At 47.2% G+C, this 27013-nt stretch overlaps 1 protein-coding gene across 2 annotated transcripts in view; it reads left to right on the forward strand.

Annotated features, from left to right (window-relative positions):
• Positions 1 to 295: 295 nt before the first annotated feature.
• The window catches only part of LOC144943155 (potassium channel subfamily K member 13-like), a 34147-nt gene continuing 7429 nt past the window's right edge, over positions 296 to 27013 (forward strand). Inside the window, exons 1-2 of one of the 2 annotated variants that reach the window (XM_078870382.1) lie at positions 296 to 572; positions 833 to 1323. In XM_078870382.1, coding sequence (XP_078726508.1) covers positions 942 to 1323 — 382 coding nt within the window. In that variant the 5' untranslated portion in view covers positions 296 to 572; positions 833 to 941. Of the gene's footprint in view, positions 573 to 667; positions 1324 to 27013 lie in introns of those variants that run through there. The other variant, XM_078870381.1, reaches the window with a different exon arrangement.

Consider the following 27013-nt stretch of genomic DNA (forward strand, 5'->3'; position numbering starts at 1 on the left):
TAAAGGTTCGAGAATAGCGAAGGACCAGCCCCAGCATCATTTGTAAAGGCTAATTCCAAACCCTGCTACGTAAGTAAGTAAGTACAGCACGACTATTCGACAGCTCCGCATCACGCGAGCAAAACTGCGCGTATGAGGCCAGATATGTGGGCACCGCCGAAATAAGCTGCTGCTGCTGCTGGTAGTGGTGGGGGTCGCGGCAGTGATGGGGGGTGATGGCGTTCCTAAGGCTGTGGTGGTCTGGAGCGGAGGCGGCGGCGGCGGCGGTGGCGGCGGTGGTGGTGGGGGGTGGAGGAGGAGGAGTGGTGGGAGTGTTGGATGGACGGGCGCAGCAACTTTCAGCACCACAGCTCCAGTGGACAGCGCCTCGGCTCCTGCCGCGTGCGATGCGCGCAGCTCGCGGTCTGCCACTCTCAGAGGGCGCAGCAAGCGAGGCCGCCTCGGATCATGGAGGCTCGCAGCGCGCTCCCTGTAAGGAGACCCGAGGCCGTGGAGATTGAAGGCAACGGGTAGACATCGTGCTTCAACAGCGGCGGCTGCGGCGGCGACGGCACACGCGCACGGGACCTACGGTACTCGCCTGTTGCATCGGTGGGGTGGGGAGGGGAGGAGAAAGGGCTGTATCGTCTGTCGGCACTACACCCAGCGCACTTCCACAACAGTGTGTGTCCAGGGCGGGGGGGGGTGGAGAGGGCGGAGGGGTGGCGCAGCCTCTCTGCCTGTCTGTCTCACTGGCAGTCTCTGTTGTCGCTCGACAGTATCATTCGCGCGCCTCCCCCTTAATAACACACACACTCACTCTCTCTCTCTCTTTCCGCCGTGCTGGGAGAAGTGTCCCGCGGGGGGAGAGCGAGTGAGCACCCGCGAGATAGCGATAGTGATCGACCCTGCCGACTCCTCGTCCTCATGAACGTTGACTGCTCGCCGGGGTCCAACGTAACATGCCCGCCCACGGCGGAGGAGCAGGAGGAGGTGGAGGAGGAGGAGGCGATTGCGCTGCTGGTGCTGCTGGTGGGAGCCCCGTGTGTGAAGACAACGCACGCTTCGCCCTCCTTGCGCTGCTCATCGTGTGCTACATGCTCTTCGGAGCCGCGGTCTTCTCGGCTCTGGAGCGACCCGCCGAGGAGGAGGCCCGGCGACGCTGGTGCAGCAGGCTGAGCAACTTCACCAGGACTCACGGCGTGAGCGCCGTCGCCATGGAGGAGTTGCTCCGGGACTACGAGGCGGCCAGCCTGCAAGCCGCGGTCGGTGCCGACGAGCTGAAGCCCCGCTGGGATTTTTCGGGAGCCTTCTACTTTGTAGGCACAGTGGTGACCACCATCGGTGAGCTGCGCTCCATGTCACACGCGGTGGCGGCGGTGTCTTGCGGCGATTCGTTTGCAGCGCCATGGCGGTTCGGTACTAGCGGCACGGCATGGTTATATTCTAGATTTGAAGCTTTCGTGACTGCAAGGATTCATACTCTTTAGTTCTTTCGGTAAAGTCACGTAGGTAAAAAAATGTAATTACATTTAATAAGAATAAAATAATAAAAATCACGACGTTTCCGAGGCAACACAAGTCTCCGTCATCAGGTGGGACCGTCACAGCCAGGTGGGACCGTCACAGCTGGCTGTGACGATCCCACCTGATGACGGAGACTTGTGTTGCCTCCGAAACGTCGTGATTTTTATTTTATTTTATTAATTTTAATTTCATTTTTTACCTACGTGACTTTACCGAAAGAACTAAGAGTAGGCATGGTTAGAGTTGAAAAGCCGCATCCATCTCGTCCTATTTTTGGCCTCGTAGTTTGGATAAATCCTAAATAGGAAGATATGAGACGATACTAGCAATAGGATTAGTATGTTCTTGGTTCTTTCGGTAAAGTCACGTAGAATGGAAATAATAAAATAATAAAAATAAAACATAATAGACTTCAGACTCTGTCTTCTCGACAGACCTGTTCTCCACCCGAGGACGGCTGCTTGCGTTGTGGCCGAAACGTCGTGAGAATTCTTTTATTATGTTTTTTTATTTTTATTTTTTTATTTCCATTCTACGTGACTTTACCGAAAGAACCAAGAAGATGGATCCCTGCTGTCACGAAAGCTTTACATCTAAAAGGATTATTATGGATACATGTACATTGTGTCCTAGTGGTAGTGCCTTACGACAATAATTCAGGTTCCAAGCAAGCGTAGCGGGGATCTTCCAGAAACATATTGAGGAGACAAAAAGCCCAGTTAGACGTCACGATCGCCAAATGTGATGTCTCCGATTTCAGTGTGGTCTCACCCTGATCCGCGCGTAATTCCAAGCGTGCGTCTTGACAACGTCCTGCTGTGTGCTCTTGTAAGCATTGCGTTCGATTTCCTCCGTCAGTGTCAGGAGTCAGTCGTTCGAGCGGTGGTTCTTGACTTAGGGAGTGCGAGACATAGCCAGATAATATTTTTGTTTAGAAGGTAAATGGTCGAAACACTAATTAAGCAGGGGCAGGTAGGCACGAATACTTTGTTTCATCAAACCCATGTGTGTGTTAACAGTATTAATGTTTAACGATTGTGAACCAATGGGGGGGGTGCACGTAAGGCTGCAGTAAAGGTTAAGGAACCACGGCGTTAGAGTTTGGCTGCCGGCCAGCACGTGCCGTGAGAAGGCCTCGTGGAGGCGTGAGACCACCCGGGGAATGCCGGGGTGGGCACCGGGCGAGGGGGAAAGGAGACAAAGACACGTTCAGACAATGACACGGTCAGACAATAACACGGCCAGACAATGACACGGCCAGACAAAGACACGGTCAGATAATGACACGGCCAGACAAAGACACGGTCAGATAATGACACGGCCAGACAAAGACACGGTCAAACAAAGACACGGTCAGATAATGACACGGCCAGACAATGACACGGCCAGACAAAGACACGGTCAGACAAAGACACGGTCAGATAATGACACGGCCAGACAATGACACGGCCAGACAATGACATGGCCAGACAAAGACACGGTCAGACAAAGACACGGTCAGATAATGACACGGCCAGACAATGACACGGCCAGACAAAGACACGGTCAGACAAAGACACGGTCAGATAATGACACGGCCAGACAATGACACGGCCAGACAATGACACGGCCAGACAAAGACACGGTCAGACAAAGACACGGTCAGATAATGACACGGCCAGACAATGACACGGCCAGACAATGACATGGCCAGACAAAGACACGGTCAAACAAAGACACGGTCAGATAATGACACGGCCAGACAATGACACGGCCAGACAAAGACACGGTCAGACAAAGACACGGTCAGATAATGACACGGCCAGACAATGACACGGCCAGACAATGACATGGCCAGACAATGACACGGCCAGACAATGACACGGCCAGACAAAGACACGGTCAGACAAAGACACGGTCAGACAAAGACACGGTCAGACATAGACACGGCCAGACAATGACACGGCCAGACAATGACACGGCCAGATAAAGACACTGCCAGACAAAGACACGGCCGGACAAAGACACGGTCAGATAATGACACTGCCAGACAATGACACGGCCAGACAAAGACACGGTCAGACAAAGACACGGCCGGACAAAGACACGGTCAGATAATGACACTGCCAGACAATGACACGGCCAGACAATGACACGGCCAGACAATGACACGGCCAGACAAAGACACGGTCAGACAAAGACACGGTCAGACAATGACACGGCCAGACAAAGACACGGTCAGACAATGACACGGTCAGACAAAAACACGGCCAGACAAAGACACGGTCAGACAATGACACGGTCAGACAAAAACACGGTCAGACAATGACACGGCCAGACAAAGACACGGTCAGACAAAGACACGGTCAGACAATGACACGGCCGGACAAAGACCGTTACCCAAAGAGGTATCGGTCATGGCGGGGTTGGGAGTCACGTGGTCATCTTTTCCCCCGTGGTCAGTAAAAGTAGTGCGGCTTGAAGGCGGGGAGCATAGAAGACCTTGGAGCATGAGTGCAATACAATGGATTTTGCTGCACTGCCCTTTGCTGACAACGTTGCCCAGCAGCAGCAAATAGACGCACGTTTCATGGAGGGGTGGTTGCCCATCCAGGCACTATCCAGGCTGAGACCTGCTTAGCTTTTGAGTACTGACGCGATTGGGCGCATGCTGGGTTCGTCTTGGGTTACGGGCGCTAAGTTTGTAGCTAATTAATATTGGCGTGACTCAGTGAACCGGGTGAGTTTAAACTGTGGTGATGTTCTAGCCCAAGAAGCTGAACTTTGGAACGCGTATACGTTCTGTGCTTTTATAAGTGCAGAATAAACATCTGACACGCGACATGTTACGACTTTGTGTCCGCCAAACGTCGATCCCGAATCATCGTTCGCGTCGTTGTGGAGATTATAAACAAGCCGAGAATATGTCTCCTTTACAAATCATCCGTCCCTCCGAATAAATAAGGAAATAATTTCTTACGAATCCCAGCTGCTGCACGGCATTCTGGGAGGCCATCACGTCAGCAGCGTTGGTTCAAGACAAGCAAATATCTGAATATTCTGAAGGCTGATTGTGTTTTTTTGTTTTTTAACTTAAATGGCAGGGTCAGCCTAAAGTTGCACGTTGCCTTAGTTCTCGTGCTTATCACTTAAATAAATCCCCGTTGTCAGTGAACCGAGTAATTCCCCTCCCGTGGGGCGTGAGACGCTAAAGCCGACGGAGAGTGGGTCAAGCCACCCACCGGTTATGCACGCAGTGTAAATATGGTTACATCTAAAGGGCACAAGCTATTCGTATTTGGCATACATGCATATGGTTGCCACCTTTTCCACAGAGCGAACCCGCACATATTTCTCAGTCAGCCAGGGTCTGAATAAAGTTGTGCCAGTATGCTGTGATATTAGTTCAACAAATCCCGGACCAGATCTCAGTGCGAATGAATTTCTGCCACCCGAACACAGATTCCAATTCACAGACTGTCCCGGGTATAGCCTGAAAGTGTTAGAGGCACGGTTAAGGTCGAACAAAAGCAGACACGAGTGTAGACACACATTATAAACATGATGTTGTTTTCAACATTTTCTCAATATGGCCCCGATTCCTGTAAATAAATGCATTCATTTATTATTAAGCAGGTTGCACTTGTAAGAGATGCTGGGGAGAAGTCTTGGCTGAGAAACCACATTATGAACACAATTTATATATAATTTAAAGCCCCATGCCAATCCACTCCTGAATAACGGCCTCTCCCCACACAATTTTTCGTGGTGGTGAAGTATGGTCAAACCACCTCATGCCGTGTCGTTCGTGAGAGTTGCTTAAATCCTGCTTCACCACGCTTGGCCAGTGCGGCTTGGTTAAGAGATCAGGGAGTCCAGGAACTACGACGGATAATCGCTCGCCCCACGGATGTTAGCCTTGGCCGGGAATTGAACGCATGTGGCCAGGTTGATTGTGCAGTGTTCGAACCACTGCGCCACAGCTCAGTCTATTGTCTCAGCTTTGAAAATCAACCTGATTGAGTGCAAAATATACATTTTTGGCGTGTGAAATTTAATATTGTTTCATCCTGAACACACATTTTTTCTCTCTTCTCAATTGAGGTTTTTCATCGATTTGGGATAATATTGACTTGAATCTTGATTTCAAGCTTTCGTGACTGCAGGAATCCATACTCTTTGGTTCTTTCGGTAAAGTCACGTAGGTAGAAAATAAATGAAATCACGACGTTTCGGGCGCAACACAAGCGTCCGTCATCAGGTGGGAAAGCATCTCTATGAGATATTTATTCGAAAGCACAGTGGTATTTGATTGAATAAATCTCCACTCATCATTATCCTTGGTCTATCCACTGCTGGATGAATGCCTGCTTCCCTTGCCGTCGACATTCATCACGGTCCTGCGATGACAACATCCGTCCCGCTCACGCACCCCAACTAATCTCGTTGCCCCGTCTCCGTAAGGGGTGATCCTCTTCGCCATGCCCTCTGCTTCCATTAGCCACACACACACACACTCCACGGGCATGTTTCACACATGCACAGAGCGACACATATGGAGTATATTAGAATAAAGGCACGTGCACGAATGACATGCGTGCACCGTTAAGTGTTTAACACGATCCCCACCGGGATTTAAAATCACTAAAGCTGCCCAGTGATTTCCTGCCGGGATTTGATGTCACAGAGCCAGTGACGTCGTACTGAATGCATTGACCGAGCATTGTCGAAAGGAAGCCGTTTTTTTTAAATATAGAAACATTAAAATATTAAGAACATGGTGCTAATTAAATTATGCATGTAAGGAGCATTGTCGTACGATCAACGTTGCATCTAATCGCTGCCAATTTAGACCTGGCAGAAGGAATGAAGCCGTGGCAGGCTGTGGTGGAATCGACATCATTTTCCGTGATGGCCTTTTCACCTTGACCTTCAGCTAGGAATTGATGCTTCGCACAGTCAGAACATTTGTGAAGTTCCTTTCAATGACTTCATCATCATCATCGTTGTCATCAGCAACAACAACAGCAGCAGCAGCCGTGATATATTAACTGCAATGTCTGTCAGAGGAGCATAAATGCTCAACACGTGGGTGTGGAGTACGTGTGTTTATACCCAGTTACTGAAAGTCGACTGCTATCAAGACAAGCGAGGAGGCAATGCTTTAGGAAAACTGAATTTGATAATGAAAAATAAAACAACTCAAAAGTGCAATGTCACCTATTTCTATATATTTTTTTTTTCCATTTGAATGCCACGGTGTTAATGACGAAAGTGTTGAGTTTTTATCGCGTTTCTGTGCTTGTGCACAACTGCTAGTCCAGCAGCAGCAGCAGCGCCGGCAAACAATTATTGGATTCGATAACGAAAAGCGACGCAGCAATGCGCCCGAGTAAGATGGTTTCACGTGGCTTGCTTGGCTGCTAACACTGGTCAACACACTTTTTCTGGCATAAGGTATTCCAACGGGTTTAAGGTTATTTTGGGGTGCTGATTCCAAATCTGGCATCAGTTTTTGTCTATTACATCAGGTTTTTGAGATATCAAATATTGCATTTTCAATAAAAACTGCAGAAGAAAAATATTAAATAAATGTGGATATCTACATAAAATGATATTATAAACACACTATCCTAAAAACACAGCACAATATTTTAACACTAAAGCAGTCACTGACTCGCAACAACTTGCAATCATAAGGGACAGAGTTAATTTCGGGTAAAATCAATGAAAATGGGGTATGCCAATTGCATAAAAATGAGATGTGATAGAGCAAATCTGAGATCAGATTTGGAATCAGCACCCTGAAACTAGTCTAAAACAGCTGCAAAAATCCAGGCCAGAAAAAGAGGTATTTTTTTTATTTACCAGTGTAATTGGTCCATCTCGACATCACTGGCTGACCCACAAGGCCACCGAGCCAACGTGTTGCCGCCGTGCCCGTGGCTGGAAAGTGAACACAGGTTCCTCGGGTTCGACAACACTTTTGCAACACGTGCTTCTGCTAATTCGGTTACATTGCCGAATCCATTGCACTCGCACAAATATTAACTTAGGACAAAATGTGCTGCGTGATTTAAAAAAAAAACACAACACAAGTAGGACATTCGTTTGTTCCTAATATCCTCCACCCGTCTAAGTATAGACCAACCAAATAATGTCATCATAAGCTGCCACAATGAAATACATCATCATTATTACCATTATTTAATCACTGTGTCAGTATCATGTAGGCAATTTAAGTCCCTAGCAACCCAAATGAAGCCTTCAACTATAACGTCTGTAGTTCATTCTGAAAATGAATTGCTCATACGAGATCATCAATCAGCAGCAGCAGCCATGATCTTTTCACTGCTGGATGAAGGCCTTCCAAAGCCGCCGCCATCTCCCCCTCCCCCACGATTCCATGCTCCTGCCGAACTCATCAATGTGCGTCCACGATGAGAGACGTCCTTCCCGGTGCGTTCCGTCCTTTGGCTGCCACTCCTTCATGAGTCTCGACCAGTGGCCGTCACCCCCGCCCAGGTCCACAAAAGACAAAGATCCCCCGTAGAGCCTTAACAGACGATTGGGGCAAGTGCTGTTAGCGAGGCACCTATGACGGCCGAAACGGCACACCAGGGGGATGGTGGCCAGCACCACGCCCAGCCGCCTTTCTATGCCTATTGGCGATGTTTTTTTTACGCACCGCACCAGGTACTCATTTGAGGCTGAGTCGACCTAGGGGAGGGCCCAGGACCGGTTCAGATAAGTCACTGTTGGCCGTGAGTGGCAATAGAACGTGGGTCGCCCGGCTTGTATCGTGGTGCGCTAACCGCTACACTACCGCCCAGGTCCACGTACACCTTTCACAATCGTCAACGTGACGTCTCAAAAATCGCGTGCGTCCTCCGAAGCACGTGTTTCATCTTCGCTCCTCCCTCCCTCTCTCTCTCTCGGTGTAATTATTCCAGTCGCAGTCTCTCCATTACAATTTGTGCAATTACTAAAGCTCTTGCTGGTTGGACCGTGTTCACGATCAGTACGCTATCACGTGCAGCTGTTGAAGACACGGACATTGCCCTTGTTTAGCCAGGAGAGCCTCACCGAGTCTCGTGACTCGCTTTCAGGAAGCTACCTGCCAAGTTTCAGAAGTCAGGGTTGCGACGCACGCTATGCCTGATCCCAACCGAGTACGATTGCGAGCAATGAAACCCACGTGACGACATTTCTACCATGACGTAGGCGACGGCGACGGCCCACTCCTCTCCGAATGACCTCACGTGATCTTTAACGCCAGCCGTGAGGCAGACCGCGTGTGGCTTTTCGGTTGCTGCACACTCCGTATTAACCAGGGCGGCCCGCCGCTGACAAGCCGCGATCCTCTGCAACGAGCGACGCACGCGCGCGTGCTTCCTCGAGGCCACGTCACCGTCATTCTCACGCCTTTCTTATAAACAGTCGCGCCTCGTTACTGTCGCATCATCGTCGCAGTCACACTTGGTCACTTGGGGAAGTCGTTCCACACGGGGCTACGTTTCTCACGAAATGTTGGTGGTTCGGTTTGACCAGTCCCGATCCTTTGAGGCGCATTTTGCAACCTCCGATTAGCACTGTTGGCTACGTACGGTGCGAAAGAGTTTCAGCAACATTTATCTCGGGTGGTTCGAACTTTGTCCTTGCCCCTTAGACATATTGCCCGGCTGATTTTGTCTTCTCCCGTTGTTGCAGTATCACTGCAACAACGCATTACGCTTCGGGATTCTGGGTAAGGTGCCGGGCAGACTCCAGCTTGGTCAGAATGTTTGGAGTTATACTTATAATTTTAATCTAGATTGTATTGTGATTGTTATTGTGATATAACATCAAACTGGGATTTTTGCACATTTTTTTGTACGCAGCATAAACAAATGGTGCTTCTTCTGGAAGATGTAATTGTTTTTCTAGGGGATGTTTAAATTTGCGTGCAGTAAATTTTAAATGTATCTTGTAATGTTATTGTTTGTTGCGGTTGCACCCGAATCAAGAGCCGAATGGCTCACAGGGTAAAACCAAATAAATGAAACCGAAACTGAGAATGCAGCTGCTACGTGCGCACAGTTTCGCGAGCACACCACACCTGTTCTCATGTCTCTGCATTGGCGTCCAGTGAATAATAAGATCCTAATGCTGACCTACAAGGTCCTCGGTGGGTTAGCCCCACAACATTTGCAGGAGCTAATTAAAGTTTGAAACTCCAACGATGTCCCTGACATCTTCAGATCGCCTTATTTTAAGTACTCTGAGATCGTGGCTCTGCTCCTGGTGTGATGAGTCAAGTTCAAGTTCATTTATTTGGTATAACCCTGTGAGCCATTCGGCTCTTGAATCGGGTGCAACCGCAACAAACAAAAAAACAAAAACATGAACAAGAAAACATCTTAAAGTGACTATGTGCAAACAGAAAATCCAAGTAAAGACAGCTAAATATTCCACAAAAACCACCGTACATCAACGCTGTGTGCAAAAATCCCAGTGGGATACAAGTCAAACAACAACAACCACAAGACAACTTAGATTAAGGCCATCAGTCGAACTCCGTACTACAACAAACAAACATGGCCAAACCAAAAAACTTTTCGAAATCACCACAATAAAGCCATAAAAGCAATGAAACAGTGATCATAGGAACTGTGACCGAATTTTCACAATTAACGACATAAACAACATGTACTACGATGTACTACCGGCGCAGCTCCCAAACAATGGGAGTTGTTTAAGGGCTATTTAAATCTGCCCCGAAGACTCACTTCTTTAAATTTGCCTTCACTGACGTTTCGCCAGTAATTACAATCAGCATCGCGAGGCGACAGCCAGATTTGTGGAGAACTCCTCCTCCCGTTTCGTTCTTCGCTTCAACTTTCAAACAACAGTTTCGGTGGCGGAGCCAAGCCTGAGCCGAGTCGTGACTGACATTACGGCGGGGCCTCATTTGCCAGAAGGAAGCCTTCCCTGTGCCGAGATTGTTTTGGAGGTGTCTGGTCGGATGACCCCGTGGTTTAGAGTGCATGAGTGACAGTTGTGAGGTTGCAAAGGTCATACTGCAAGCGGTGGGGTCAACCCAAGCAGTGCTCATTGCCGTGAACAAACTCGCTTGTTTGAGGCTGGAGACACCACGATTGTAAACAATGAGGTGTACGTGCTGTTTGCACCTTCAAGAACACACTCGGGTGGAGCGGTGGCACAGCAGTCGGCGCACTGCGCTTCCAAGCCCCTGCGCACGGACTTGGATACCTGGATACGGACGAACCCGTCAGTGGCGAGTGAAGTCTGAACTGGTCCTGGGCTCTGCCCCCCCCCTCCCCCCCCCACTAGACCATCCCGCACTTGGCCAGTGCAGTGAAGTTCACCTCCGTGACCCACGACGCGGCATAGGGAGAGACTTGACCCAGCTGTCTGTACAAAAACTAAAATGTGTGTTGCTAAATTTTGCTCAACATATCTGGCTGCCGCCTGATGAAGCTAGTTGTAATTATTGGCGAAACGTCGTACTCGGATTATAAATGTTGTGGCTTGGCTCTCCAACACTCCGGTGTGCTGTACTAGTACACTACACTATACACTACACAATACACTACACAATACACTACACACTAGTGCTGAACTAGTGACGGATTGGCACGTTTTGTTCAGCTGACAACCCTTACTAGTTGGCTGTGTCGGGTGGTGGCGGGTTTTAACGACACACTTATATATTTACGCAATCTAACCACAAAAAAAGCCTCTACAGTGAGGGAAAAAAGTATTTGATCCCCTGCTGATTTTGTACGTTTGTCCACTGACAAAGAAATGATCAGTCTATAATTTTAATGGTAGGTTTATTTGAACAGTGAAAAGACAGAATAACAACAACAACAACAAAAACGCATGTCAAAAATGTTACAAATTGATTTGCATTTTAATGAGGGAAATAAGTATTTGACCCCTCTGCAAAACATGACTTAGTACTCGGTGGCAAAACCCTTGTTGGCAATCACAGAGGTCAGACGTTTCTTGTAGTTGGCCACCAGGTTTGCACACATCTCAGGAGGAATTTTGTCCCACTCCTCTTTGCAGATCTTCTCTAAGTCATTAAGGTTTCGAGGCTGACGTTTGGCAACTCGAACCTTCAGCTCCCTCCACATATTTTCTATGGGATTAATGTCTGGAGACTGGCTAGGCCACTCCAGGACCTTAATGTGCTTCTTCTTGAGCCACTCCTTTGTTGCCTTGGCTGCGTGTTTTGGATCATTGTCATGCTGGAATACCCATCCACGACCCATTTTTAATGGCCTGGCGGAGGGAAGGAGGTTCTCACCCAAGATTTGACGGTACATGGCCCCGTCCATCGTCCCTTTGATGCGGTGAAGTTGTCTTGTCCCCTTAGCAGAAAAACACCCCCAAAGCATAATGTTTCCACCTGCATGTTTGACGGTGGGGATGGTATTCTTGGGGTCATAGGCAGCATTCCTCCTCCTCCAAACACGACGAGTTGAGTTTATGCCAAAGAGCTCCATTTTGGTCTCATCTGACCGCAACACTTTCACCCAGTTGTCCTCTGAATCATTCAAATGTTCATTGGCAAACTTCAGACGGGCATGTATATGTGCTTTCTTGAGCAGGGGGACCTTGCGGGCGCTGCAGGATTTCAGTCCTTCACGGCGTAGTGTGTTACCAACTGTTTTCTTGGTGACTATAGTCCCAGCTGCCTTGAGATCATTGACAAGATCCTCCCGTGTAGTTCTGGGCTGATTCCTCACCGTTCTCATGATCATTGCAACTCCACGAGGTGAGATCTTGCATGGAGCCCCAGGCCGAGGGAGATTGACAGTTCTTTTGTGTTTCGTCCATTTGCGAATAATCGCACCAACTGTTGTCACCTTATCACCAAGCTGCTTGGTGATGGTCTTGTAGCCTATTCCAGCCTTGTGAAGGTCTACAATCTTGTCCCTGACATCCTTGGAGAGCTCTTTGGTCTTGGCCATGGTGGAGAGTTTGGAATCTGATTGATTGATTGCTTCTGTGAACAGGTGTCTTTTATACAGGTAACAAGCTGATATTAGGAGCACTCCCTTTAAGAGTGTGCTCCTAATCTCAGCTCGTTACCTGTATAAAAGACACCTGGGAGCCAGAAATCTTTCTGATTGAGAGGGAGTCAAATACTTATTTCCCTCATTATAATGCAAATCAATTTATAAAAAAAATTATATTCGTTTTTCTGGATTTTTTGGTTGTTATTCTGTCTCTCACTGTTCAAATAAACCTACCATTAAAATTATAGACTTATCATTTCTTTGTCAGTGGGCAAACATCCAAAATCAGCAGGGGATCAAATACTTTTTTCCCTCACTGTATTATGGATGTGCTCAACATGTCAGCATTTTCCCCCGAATCCACTTTCCACGCTCAGTGGGTGTCATTTTCTTCCCACGCAAGACAGTTTGTACAATCTATTACTAATCAAAGCTATGTAGCTCTTTTCCAGAAGCGACCTGGCCACAAATGATAGCACAACGAAGTGGCTTATCAATATGGAAATGTACACCAGCCAAATACTCTAAATGCATGTTTCAAAATGTGGAGGTAAAAACCGGAGGACCCGGAGAAAGATCCACGCCACCACGGGGAGAGAGAGAGAGAGAGAGACGCAAACTCCGAATATATAGCAGCAGGCGTGAGGGTTGGGATCGAACCCACGACCTCCTGTAGACCAAGCGAGGTAGTTAACATATCCTAGCCACCGTGATGATGATGATGATGATGAGACAGAGACGCAAACTCCAAATATACAGCAGCAGGCGTCAGGTTGGGATCGAACCCACGACCTCCTGCATACCAGGCGAGGTAGTGAACGTCTCCTCGCCACCGTGGGCACCCAAGTGTCCTCATTCCCGAGATATGCAACATCTGCGCGTTCACACAGCACAGCACCTCCTGGAAATTAGCGCACACTGTCAGCACACGTCACATTTAAGCGGACGATCACGTGACAAAATTACCAACTGTGCAGTTCCATTCCAATGTGTGCTTACTCATTATCACCGGGTGCAGGCTTGTTACGAATTTTAAATCATGAATCACGATACTGGTCTCCCTCTAAGAATACAAATTCATCGCAGTGCCCTGCATATCTTTCAAATTGGCTTTTTTTCTCTCTCGCATTTCAACGACAACAAATGAGAACCAGCAAAAAGCATCAGGTTATGCAACCTCTAGGAGTCATAGCCAGGGTAGGCAGTCCCCCCCCCCCTCGCAGCTTTGAAAAGCGAAACAGCGGAGAATGATTATAAAGGAAAGGCGATAATAAGAAAGAGATATGGACGAGGGGAAGAAAGAGTTGTGGCGTATGGAGGGGGTGAGGGGGGGGGGGACAAGTCGGGAAAGGAAGGGTGAAAATCGAGAAGGCATCAACAAATGAGACGCTATATATTTGGGAGGCCTTATTGCCAGGATTCTTGGTGACACGTCTGTTTGCATGTTTTGTCACACTTATTTATGGTCCATGCAGACATGATGCCTTGCAAAGGGTACATGCAGTAGTTTGTGTTTGAACATTTGTACACCTCTTTTATAGCTAGACAGGGTAAACGCTATTTTTATTTTTCATCAAATCAAACGCTGCTCAGCAGCAGCGGTGGTGGCAAATGGTGCACCGGTGAAATTTGAAAAGTTTAGATAAACAAGTTTGAGTCATTTTAAAATGAGATGCTAACAATGATATGGATGTGAACTTCTTTCGCACGGTACATAGCTGACCGTGCTAATCGGATGTGCGAGGGAAGGACAAGAAACCAAACACAAAAGGACGTTCTAAACAAATGCTCAACACAACAACAGCAAGAAATTCTCAAGGAATTAGTTTTCCCGAAAAATATTTTTTTCAATCTGAAGAAATTCGTTTTCAATCTGAAGAAATTAGTTGTCAATCTGAAAAAAATGAGTTTTCAATCGGAAGTAATACGTTTTCAATCTGAAGAAACTAGTTTTCATTCTGAAGAAATTAGTTTTCAATCTGAAGAAATTAGTTTTCATTCTGAAGAAATTAGTTTGCAATCTGAAGAAATGAGTTTTCAATCTGAAGAAATTAGTTTTCAATCGGAAGTAATACGTTTTCAATCTGAAGAAACGAGTTTTCAATCCGAAGAAACGAGTTTTCAATCCGAAAAAATTCGTTTTCAATCTGAAGAAATTAGTTTTCAATCTGAAGAAATTAGTTTTTCGTACAAAAAAACACAGCCATTTGTTCAGCCAGAGCACCAGCCCGAGCAACGTAACGGAATGCCTTTGTGGGGATGTACACAGGGGAGACATTGAAGCGACTAGCCCGCCTCCCCTCTGTGTGGCTCGGTGGACTGGTCCACTGCAGGTTGCTGTGAGAGATGGCGACGGCACGGGGTGGCATCATCCAGCAGTGGATAGGTCGTGGCTGATGATGATGATAATAGCAAAGGCAACCGCATCTCAAGACGCCGGACACACGAGGATGACGCCTATTATGGCGAAAATAGGCCTGGATATGTTACTTTGTTTTTTTTTTATACAGAAGAAGCAGTCGGTCACAGGCATGGCAGAAGAGGAATGGCTGAGACTTAGAGCCTGGACTCGAACAGGAGCAGGGAATCAACAGCACGGATGTCTGGGAGGCTGGAGGTGGGTGGGTCCAGACCGTGGGGCCAGCATATGAGAAGGAGCGACCTACCTTTGCGCAACAGTTGACCGGAAGCAGAGAGCTGCGTGGGGAGGGAGGGACCTTGGGAGACAGGGGAGGCGCTAGCGACTCTATTGAGGGTTCACATTCTTAGGTTTTTTCGATAAAGTCACAAAAATGTAAATTTTAATGTAAAAAAATTTAAGAAAAAAATGTCTTTATTTAATATTTATTTTACTTGTATTAATTAAAAAATTAATACAAGTAAAATAAAAAATATAATTTTATTTTACTTTTATTAATTTGAATTTTTTACCTACGTGATTTTACCGAAAAAACCTAAGAATATGAATCCTTGCAGTCACGAAAGCTTCAAATCTAGAATCTATTGAGGGTCTTGAAGTCTAGGCACTCGTGAACCAACGGCATACCCTGAAACAGTAAACCAAAATGACGTTACCTGTGTAACTACGATGACACCGTGGGTCCCTATCTCGAAAGAGATCATGACATTGACTGGACCGGTTAAATAAAGGACGTGGGGTTTGATTGAACTGAAGGAGAGCGCGAGGACTCGGGGGTTATAGGAGTTGGGATTGTATGAGTTCCTAATTCAACAAATATTGTGGTGATTTAACGAACCGCGCAATCAAAATAAATGGTATTGTGTGTACATTGCAAATATGTATTTATGCAAATATATTTCCGCAATTTTTACTCTGGATTGCATATTTTATTTTCTCAGTTTTGTCAATTAGATTGTTTTCCCGAAAATTTTGATTTAACTCTCACACTACCAAGCATTCTCCCGTGGGGCACTTATACGTCACGGACAATAAAACACGATTTAAATGACCCAACAAAGAAAAATTAGCGATCCACATGGGAACAAATGTCATCAATATTTGAATTCATCTGCCAAGGCACATCCAATGCATCATCATCATCATCATCGGCCATGATCAATCCACTGCTGGACTAAGGCCTCCCCAAGCTGTAGTCTTCTTGGTTCTTTCGGTAAAAGTCTCGTAGAATGGAAATAATAAAATAATAAAAATAATAAACAATAAAATTCTCACGACGTTTCGACTGCAACACAAGCAATCATCATCAGGCATGAAATTGTGTTGCTGTGGAATTCACACCTGATGATGATTGCTTGTGTTGCAGTCGAAACGTCGTGTTTAATATTTTTATTATTTTATTATTTCCCTTCTACGTAACTTTACCGAAAGAACCAAGAATATGAATCCCTGCAGTCACGAAAGCTTTAAATCAAAATTTTACTTGTGTATGTTCTCTGATCCTTGTTGTTGTGTTCAATCAATGCATCCTACCCGCTATGACACGGCTTACAAACACGGTCAATAAAAAAAATGGAAAACCAAACTGAAAAAGTACATAAACAAGCATGGAATGAATGAATGATGGGGTCATACACAATACCATTGATGGTACGCTGCCATGGTGGTTAATGGTTGGCACACTGGACTGGTTCAATCCACCGGCTTGAAAGTTGCAATAATGGTGCAATATATATATATTTTTAAATAATGTTCACATTCATAACGCGCCAGATTTTTGCAGACAAGTCGACAACTCAGAGGCGCGGAGCCAAGCTCAGGGCTGCTCGCAAGCCCTGAGCCAGACACTGATAGAGAGAGGCCTTTCGATGTTTCTTAAAAATCAGAAGCGCATTTGATGTTGCGGATGTGCAAAGGGGTAGAGTTCCACGCGACAGCGGCGATCCGACGTGAGGCTGTGACAGTTTGAGACCTCGATGTCCGAAGCAGATTTTGAGTGACGCTGCTGCGTAGGCTTCAAACCGTGATCCCTTCCTGCCTGCCTCTCTCCGCCGAGCGGTTGAAATGGGTACACCGTAGCTCGTCAAATCCACAGGCCGCTTGCGACGGGGTAAAGTGTGGGTGGCTCCCTTTCATCTCTTCAAAGACGTCTGATCGGCGTCGAAAAGTAGGCCAAGGTATATCCTCGAGATGGGCTTTCTAAAGCTCCCTCGAGTGGGCGTGCTTCCGCCAGCAGTGGATGGTCAAGCAATTGCAAGGCTGTGCCTTTACCTTCACTCTTTGACCATGTGCAGATATTGAAGCGGTCAGTGCCTAAGGGCGCTCTCAGATGCGCTCTTGCGGCCGTCTGGAACGCTCTTCTTTGCGATATTGGGAAGCCACTGGAGCTATGTACTTTTAAATAATCTCGATTGAAAGTTTACTTTTTTAGAACTGATTTTTGTGTTTAGTTTGTTGTCCTTCCCCCGCACCTCCGATTAGCACGGTTGGTTACGTACGGTGCGAAAGAAGTTCAACATACATACCTTCAGAGTCACCGAGTTGTCATGCTCAGTGTAATCCTGCTCATCTCTTTTGTCCCCGAGAAAGTGATGGAATTTCGATTGGTTTGGACGAGTCAAAATGTGATGATTGAGGTGATTGGGGAGGGATAGGGGAAAGTGTATGAAATATGATAAATGGAATCGAGCCTGAATAATACCTTAATGCTGTGCTTAAACCTCAAGCTTACGCAACAATTTAGTGCAGCAGCGTCTTAATAATAATAATAATAAAAACCGGCTCTGTGATCCCAATTCTTAAGTGAGTACGGTGTTTAATTCCAAATTAGTCATCTGCCAGGTGGAAGATTAACGTGGGTTTTGTTTTGCATTTCGTACGTATAATCCCGATTATGGATCTACCTATCCCCACTCATTTCTGATAGATGGATGTGTTCGATGATAATCACAATGATGACATCAGAGGCATCATCTGTGACGACCTCATTGACTACAACATAAATATGTCCACCGTCGGTGTCCATCATCATCATCATAATAATACTACTACAAACTCAAACTTTTATTTTATAAGGCGCCATTCACACAGGACTTCACAGCGATTGAAATAAATACATAAAAACCACTCCAGCCACTAAAACGGAATGAATGTATATCACGTGCAATATTCCACGGACATAATTCACCGTGACTCTGGGGCACGGAGGTGGTCAAAGTCCGCGCGGAGATGTGGGGCCTTTTAATCGTTCTCTTCTTAAACCGTCGGCGTTAATTGAACCCCTGCAGCTGCCGTGAAAGTGCAGCAGCAGTGGGGACGAGGAGGATGATTGTGGTGGTGGTGGTGGTGGTGGCCGCGTTCCAGACGGCGTGGGCTGCTGCGGAGAAACTTCGTCTGGCAGTGGCCACGGTGCGGGCTTCCTTGGTGTAGAGACGAGATTGTGAGTCGCGTTTCGGAGAGAATAAATGCAGTCGCATTCATAACAACAAGACCCCTATTCTTGGTTCTTTCGGTAAAGTCACGTAGAAGGGAAATACTAATATTTGTATTAATAACAACGTTTTTATTATTTTGTTATTTCCCTTCTACGTGACTTTACCGAGAGAACCAAGAATATGAATCCCTGCAGTCACGAAAGCTTTAAATCGAAAAAGACCCATATTCTTCGTTCTTTCGGTAAAGTCACGTAGAAGGGAAATACTAATATTTGTATTAATAATAATATTTTTGTTATTTTATTATGTCCCTTCTACGTGACTTTACCAGTCACGAAAGCTTTAAATCAAAACAAGACCCCTGTCAATACATTGCTGTATGAAAACCGCCCCACGCCGTGTTGGTTTTAGGGGTTGTTTGGCCATACTTCACCATGCCGGTCAGTTCGGGCTGGTGAAGGGCCGGTTCAGATATCGCTGGCTGCCGATGTCAGCCGTGGACAGGAATAGAACTCCGATAACTGGGTTCAAGTTTCAAGGTTTATTTTGTTGAACGAGGCGAGATGCTCGAGAGACAATGACAGAGTCGAAGTTTGCATTTAACCGGAGTCACCAAAATGATAACAGCAAAAACACAAAAAAGTGCGGCGATGGAGAAAATACACAAAAACTATAACCAAAACGGCGTTACGTGAGAATTCGCAAGAATTGCACAAAAACATCAATGTAAAATGAAATAAAAATCCCTGTAACCGAAGTTGGCTCTGTCAGGTTCTTTTTTTAAACTGATAATTGCACAATTACAAAAATTAAGTTACAGAAACATTCAACGGACAGAGGTTGACTATTACACTCTGTCAACAGACAAGAACATACGATGGGAAACGCAATTGCAAGTGTAGTTATCATAAATAATCGGCTGTTTAGCATCAAAATTGTAACCGGCCACATTTGCGAATCGTTGGAATAATGCGCTCTGGGTTCATGCTACACTGTGTGAACCACTTCACCGCTGCTGCACCCCCTAACTTATAAATGACCGTATTTTCTCGATTATAAGACGCATCTATCCCCCCAACCCCCCGCCGCCGTGCATTTAAAAACGAATTTAAGGGGTGCGTCTTATACCATCTGGTAGGTGTGTAGTGTGCGTGTGTGATGTCAGATTTGTATAGCTTTATGGACACCGCGTGTGATATCAGATTTGTATAGCTTTATGGACACCGCGTGTGATATCAGATTTGTATAGCTTTATGGACACCGCGTGTGATATCAGATTTGTATAGCTTTATGGACACCGCGTGTGATATCAGATTTGTATAGCTTTATGGACACCGCGTGTGATATCAGATTTGTATAGCTTTATGGACACCGCGTGTGATATCAGATTTGTATAGCTTTATGGACACCGCGTGTGATATCAGATTTGTATAGCTTTATGGACACCGCGTGTGATATCAGATTTGTATAGCTTTATGGACATCGCGTGTGATATCAGATTTGTATAGCTTTATGGACACCGCGTGTAAACGTGGGGTACGTCTTACTCTCTGGAGCCCCGCACAATCTCTAGAGAATATGGATAGAAGAACAATGATACAGCAATAACTAAAACAAATAAGGAATTTTAAATTTTGATTCAAAGCTTTCGTGACTGCAAGGATTCATATTATTGGTTCTTTCGGTAAAGTCACGTAGAAGGGAAATAATAAAATAATACAAATATAAAACAAAATATATTGTATTATTCTATTATTTCCCTTCTACGTGACTTTACCGAAAGAACCAAGAATAAATTAAGAATTGTTAATGGTCTCTCTTTATTCAAAGGGTAAACTCTCACTGTGTCTCCGGCTTGGGATGGTGTATGATCAGGGTTGGGACGTGTTATTGACTAATTGATCAATAGCAATCGCTTACAAACCAGTACAATAATCGCCCCACATCTAACGTTTTCATATCAAACCTTATCTGGGTGCATGGAACAGCGAGTGTACGTTTTTTTACGCTATTCGAGCCCCGCCGAGGAAGCCAGGGGGATGGCTTCGCATCACCTGCGGTGAAGGTGCTAACCGTTGGACGCAAGTTGAAACGGAGGCGACGAATCGCAGCTGATATCCGTCTACGGGATGACCTCAAAATGCCTTTCCCACCGTGTGGCGATAACATTATCGACCGCAGGCAAAGACAGAGACCGGACTAAGCCTGATGTCGGACAGGCAGATATGAACTCACGGCCACGTCCCGATTGGGAGCCGCTCCGCTCTAATGACAACATCGGCTGTAATGACACGCTGGCCGCAAGCAAACACGCGCCCGCTCACACAAAGACAAAGATGCCCCGTGTAGCGCCCTTGACAGAATGTTGGGGGCAAGTGCTGTTAGCGAGTGGCATCGCCGATGAAGGTCAGGACGGCACACGCGGGGGTTGGTGGTGGGGGGTGGCCAGTGCTGATGTCTAAAACAACGCACCAAGTACTCATTTAAGGCTGAGTCGACCACGGTGTCACTGCTATCGGTCGTGGCTGGGACGCAGTGCGCTAACCGCTATGCCACCACTCGCCCACAAACGGGCAGGTGCACAGTGGCGGTGCTGGACCATTGGGGGCTCAAGGCAGAAATGATGTCTGTGTGACCCCCCCCGCCACATTCAATTTATAAAATCACAGCGAGGTAGAGATGAGACAGACGCAGTGAAACCAGAGAGATGTGGACAAGAGACAAATATGGAGTTCGATGAGACGAGAGAGATACAAAACAAGATGAGGACGAGAGAGATTAATTCGCGTTTTGATGCTGATTACGATTTGAATTCGAGTTGATAATTGGTTCTTCCCTGGTCGTTTTTCACAAAACGAGGGCATCTCAAGCAATTTGGGGCTTTCGCTATTTTCTGAGATTGCTTTTGCCGAGTGCCACCCAATGGACACTGACACACGTAATGGAACAATAAGAAAAAAAAGTGCGATGCGCGTATGTTGAACTTCTTTCGCATCGTTACGTGGCCAACCGTGCTCATCGGAGGTGCGGAGGTTCAAGGACAACAAACTAAACGCAAATTTTTTTTTTTTTTTAAGAAATGGGTGATGGACGCTTGTATTCATGCTGAGAGAACAGAGAGCGGAACACACGGATCTGGAAATATATTGCAATTTGAGACGGCATATTAACTGTGAAACAAAGAAAATACACGCAGACGTGGGCAGGACGAGAAGCGAGTGGCACGCCACGAGAACGAGAACCGTGGAGACGGAGCGACGAGGCCGGATCCTACGTACAGGAGGAGAGAGGGATTGTGTCATCGCAAGAACCTGGCACCAGAGTTCGAGTCCTGACCACGGCGAGTGATATCCGGGCGACTCCATTCAGCAATCCGCAATGACCAGCGTGGTGAAATATAACGCTGCTGGCCAACATGATGTTGGTAGCGCCCTTCATCCAGCAGTCGATAGACCATGCCTCATAACGATTATGACAAGACTCGCCTTCTTGTTACCCAGTGACGCACACGCCCGCGACATTTGCACAGCGTCTTCATCAGCAGTTGCATTCAAGCGGTATTCTGAAGCCCCTGCCCGGGCTGGGTGACAGGCACTGCGCGAAACGAGCCCTTCATCCAGCAGTGGATAGACCACAGCCTCCTAACGACGATGACGACAACACCGCCTCCTCCTCGTCGCCACGCAGTTACGCGCACGCCCCCGCCACTCTGAGACGATGCGTCCGGAGTGATCGGACCGTTCTGTGAATCCAATCGTGCTGTGCGTGGAGTCCTGGCTGCCCCCTTGAGCTGCCCCCCTGGGCTGCCCACTTGAGCTGCCCCCCTGTTCTGCCCCCCTGAACTACCCCCCTGTTCTGCCCCCCTGGACTGCCCCCCTGACCTGCCCCCCTGGGCTGCCCGCCTAAACTGCAACCCTGGGCTGCCCCATGTGCTACCCCCCGTGGGCTGCCCCCCTGGACTGCCCCCCTGTTCTGCCCCCCTGGGCTGCCCCCCTGGGCTGCCCCCCTGTTCTACCCCCCTGTTCTGCCCTCCTGGGCTGCCCCCCTGCGCTGCCCCCCTGTTCTGCCCCCCTGGACTGCCCCCCTGGGCTGCCCCCCTGTTCTGCCCCCCTGAACTGCCCCTCTGGACTGCCCCATGTGCTACCCCCCGTGGGCTGCCCCCCTGGACTGCCCCCCTGGGCTGCCCCATGTGCTACCCCCCGTGAGCTGAGTGAACTATGGTGAACCGCGCCAAAACAACAAACACCCGGGCACTGTAGAGGACAGCTGTGCCGCCTTATTAGCTGCGTCATGGGCGGGCCGGGTACTTAGCGCGCCTCTGGAGTGGCTGCGCCCCGTTGGAGCGGCGACCCCTCCACACGAGGCCGAACGCACGAAGCCAAAACCCTCCTCCCCGCGTCGCCCGGCAACCGCCGTGCAGGTCGCGGCATCAGCAGCAGCATCAGCAGCAGCAGGGCAAGTAGCAGCTGCAGCAGGAGCGGTTGTTGTTGAAGCAGCTACGGCAGCGGCGGTGATAGTCAGGGCAGCAGGCAAAGCGGTACTGGTACAAGTGGCTGCAGCAGTAGCAGCAGCAGCAGGAACACTGCGGCACAAGCCCCGGGTAGCAAGCAGAGAGTCTCCGTGCCTGATCGCCGCCGTTGCGTTCGAAGGCTGGTGGTTTAATAATGAGTTTAACACGTGGCAGGCTTTCGCGACCAATATTATTCATAATCAACGTTTTTGGGTTTAGATCGCGTTATTTATCAATGTGTCGTAAACCTCCACCACCCGACACGGCCAATCAGTAAAAAAGTGTCACGTTGACAAAAGACAAATAGTTCACTGCTTTAGCCCACACCGGTGTGTTGAAGCGTGAAACCACAACATTTACAATTTTTGAGTACGACGTTTCGCTGGTAATTGCATCCAGCATCATCGGGCAATTGAGTATTAATTATAATTAAGCACCGCGAGACTCGCTGCTACTCGGCCTAGATTGGTTGCTCAGATTTGAGACTTGAATTATAGAAACTAAACAGTGTACCACACGCGGTGGCATTAATAGGGTGGGTGTCACCCAGTGCGGTCACTCGTGGTGTCACCCCTCATGGACCTCCGCCCGTACCAGACCATACAGAATCCTTAGTCGTGGATTTTGTGATAATTTTACTCGTAAATCGTAACTCCCGTACATCGCTTAATGTAATGGCAATAGTTGTGACGAAAGCAACTAGCAACATTTTAATGAGACCTTTAAATTACGATATTTCCTTTAATTACTGCTTAATTCTCTAAAAAAGTTATTGATATAGGTTCACACATACTAATTACCACAATATTGTAGCTTAAACACCAGACAATTTTTACTAAATCAGCGACTATAAAAACACGAGCAGCGACGAACACAACAGCACGTGCTTGTAGCGCGTGCAGACGAAACCACGTGATTAGAAGCGTCACTATAGTTGGGTAACAACTAACAATGACGACTCTGACCGGAGAGCATTAGAAGGTTCAAAAAGTAAATTAGCACAGAGTTTTAGCCTTGTAGGTATATTGATACTGTAAATGTAAGCTGGGTTTACGAAAAATGTTTTTGTTGTCATAAGTAACTACAGGGATATATATATTTTTTTAAGAATACATTTCTGCTGAAACACTGCACAAAAATGTTTCAGACAACCATTTTGGTGTCAACCCCCTCTGATGGTGTCACGAGGTGCGGTCCTCACCCCCCGAGTGACGTCACCGTACCCAACCCCCCTCCCCCCCCAAAACCCACCCCGTTCGTGACGTCGGGCGAAGGAAACCCCCGTGCGTCGCTTTTCCACGTCACCACGTGGACGCGCGTACTGGGGGGGGTGGGGGGGGCACTTATCTTCGCCCCTCGGTCGATCCCTCGGCCAGTGGTGGAGGACACCCTGAGCCCGTGTCTGCTGTGAGCGTTCGCCGAGGGCGCGGGCGGCATCCGCTCATCGTCCTCTTGAAGCCAGCCAGCAGCAGCAGCAGAGGTTCCGACTTGGAGATCGACTTCGAGTTGCTGAGCAAATCACATCCATATGGTAAAGAAGGTGGCGATTCGTAATTTCCAAGGGGAGGGAAAGAGTTTGTTCTTAGGAAATAATGATATCAAGTGGTTGAGTTTGGGGCGATACGGTGGCGAGATGTTAACTACATCGCCTGGTATACAGGAGGTCGCGGGTTCGATCCTGACCCTGACGCCTGCTGTATATGTGGAGTTTGCATGTCTCTCTCCTCGTGGTCGCGTGGATTTTTTTATCGGTATCCGCCGGTTTTCCCCTCCACATTTAGAAACGTGCGTTTCAAGTATTAGTCTGCGATACATTTCCACGTAATAAGCCACTTCGTTGAGCTATCATTTGTGGCCAGGTCGCTTCTGAAAAAGAGCTCTTAAGCTCAGTGGGCCTTGCCTGGGAAATACGAATCGCAGGAAAGAGTAATAGAGTGATCCGGATTATCGATCCATGATAGCAAAAACGAGAAGAGGTGAAGTTAACTTAGCGTGGTTTTTTTCGAGCGGTCATTGGCGACTGGACTGAGGACCATAAACTCACGTCAGCTGAGCACCCGACGGAGCACGAGTGGCTCCAGTTGCCACGTCTGAAGTGCAAAAACCTCGACATATCATGGAAAGAAGAATATCTCGCAAATTCCAGAAGAGGTGATAACTATACTCATTGGTTCTTTCGGTAAAGTCACGTATGTAGAAATAAACTAAAATTTAAATAAATCACAAAGAAAATACAATTTAAATAAATCACAAATTAAATTAAAATAAATCACGACGTTTCGAACGCAACACGAGCGTTCATCGTCAGGTTAAAATGGGGCAAAAACACACAGTGATGGAACACACAGCGGGACATCACACACAGAGCACACAGAGAACGGCAAACTTGCACGGAGGCAAATACAGCAAGAAGATGGGAGACGCGAACTCAGCAAACCTTAGAAACATCGTGATTTATTTAAATTTTATTTGTGATCTATTAAAATTGCATTTTATTTCTACATACGTGACTTTACCGAAAGAACCAATGAGTAGAGTAATTCCTGCAGTCAGGAAAGCTTCAATTCTAGGTGATAGCTACTTGTGGCCGGGTACGGGTAGGGTACGGGTATCGGGTACCTGATTGCGACCTCTGGGATGAAGCCATGTTGCAGGCGTGGGTGGGTTGATTCTAGGAACTTGAATTGTGAGAAGAGACAAGACGTTGGGAAATGAGTGACAAACGGTTACTCACCGGTGACTCACGGTCTACCCGTACCCGGCTGCACCAGGGTCGCAAACGGGTAACCCGTACCCGTACCCGGCGGGTACGGGTAGCCGGGTATCGGGTAGGGTACGGGTATCGGGTACCCGGTTGCGACCTCTGCAGTGCGGGTATTTCAGATACTCACCAGGCTACGCCTGAAGCCATCCACTTGTTCACAGCACCCACATCGACATTCACATTTATAAAAGAACAAATGTCTGCTTAAGTCTGTTGACATCTGTCGGTGTTTCTGTAAGATTGTGGGTCTCTCTGTGTAATTCTAGATTTGAAGCTTTCGTGACTGCAAGGATTCATACTCTTAGTTTTTTCGGTAAAGTCAAGTAGGTAAAAAATTAAATAAAAATTAATAAAAATAAAATAATAAAAATAACGACGTTTCGGAGGCAACACAAGTCTCCGTCATCAGGTGGGACCGTCACAGCCAGATTTGCTGTATCAAGTCACTTGATACAGCAAATCTAGCTTCGTGACTTTATCTATCTACGTGACTTTACCGAAAAAACTAAGAGTATCTCTCTGTGTAAGTCAATGCATTTTCATTTTAGTCTGTACCTCATGCACAAAGTAACACCGCAACCCACTTAGATCATTCGCCGGTAGAATTTCAGATATTCACCAGGGCTTTTTGCTGGCTTACCAACTTCGACTTGAACATATCTCGAGGTTGGTGACCAATTTACCACCCATATCCAAATGCAGGTGGCATTGACCAATCAGCCACCCGCCCACCATGTGAGTGGCAACACTTGTGTCTCACAGCAAGGAAGGTCTGGGTTCCATTCCCAAATCAGGCACCTCTCTGTGTGGACTTTGTATTCCCCTATTTTGCATGAGTTCCCTTCAAATATTTTGGTTTCCTCCCATGTCTAAATAAAAACCACACACACAACGTAACAGCTATTGGCCAAAACAATCCCAAGGCGACAATATTTACGTGCAAATTATCAAATTGTGACTCGACACACACAGCAACATCGCCCCTCTACTGCGAAAACTTGGCAGGGCCCTCCTAAAAAGGTAGTCTTGAGACTCCGTGAAGCTTTCGTGGGTAAAACGATCGTCACGACAATAATAATTACTTTTAAGAAGCCCCACTCGGCTCAGGCGTGCGCTGTCTCGCGAAAAGTCCCTGCGAGTGACGCCACCACAGCCGAGGCTGCCGTAATCCGTCAGTCAGTTTACGGCTCTTGCCCTTTCGTAATGTTCTGCTGCTGATCGGCTTAATAAAAAAAAGAATGTGTTAGATTGACGGCTATGCAAATGCTATTTTGTCACTCTTCGTTATTAATTATTCAAGAGCGGAGTGGCCCCATTCCAGGCAGCCCGGGACCACGATTAACCTGACCTTTCTGGCTTTGTAATTAGGCG

Source organism: Lampetra fluviatilis, chromosome 30, assembly GCF_964198595.1.
Source record: "Lampetra fluviatilis chromosome 30, kcLamFluv1.1, whole genome shotgun sequence".
Classification (NCBI taxonomy): Eukaryota; Metazoa; Chordata; class Hyperoartia; order Petromyzontiformes; family Petromyzontidae; genus Lampetra; species Lampetra fluviatilis.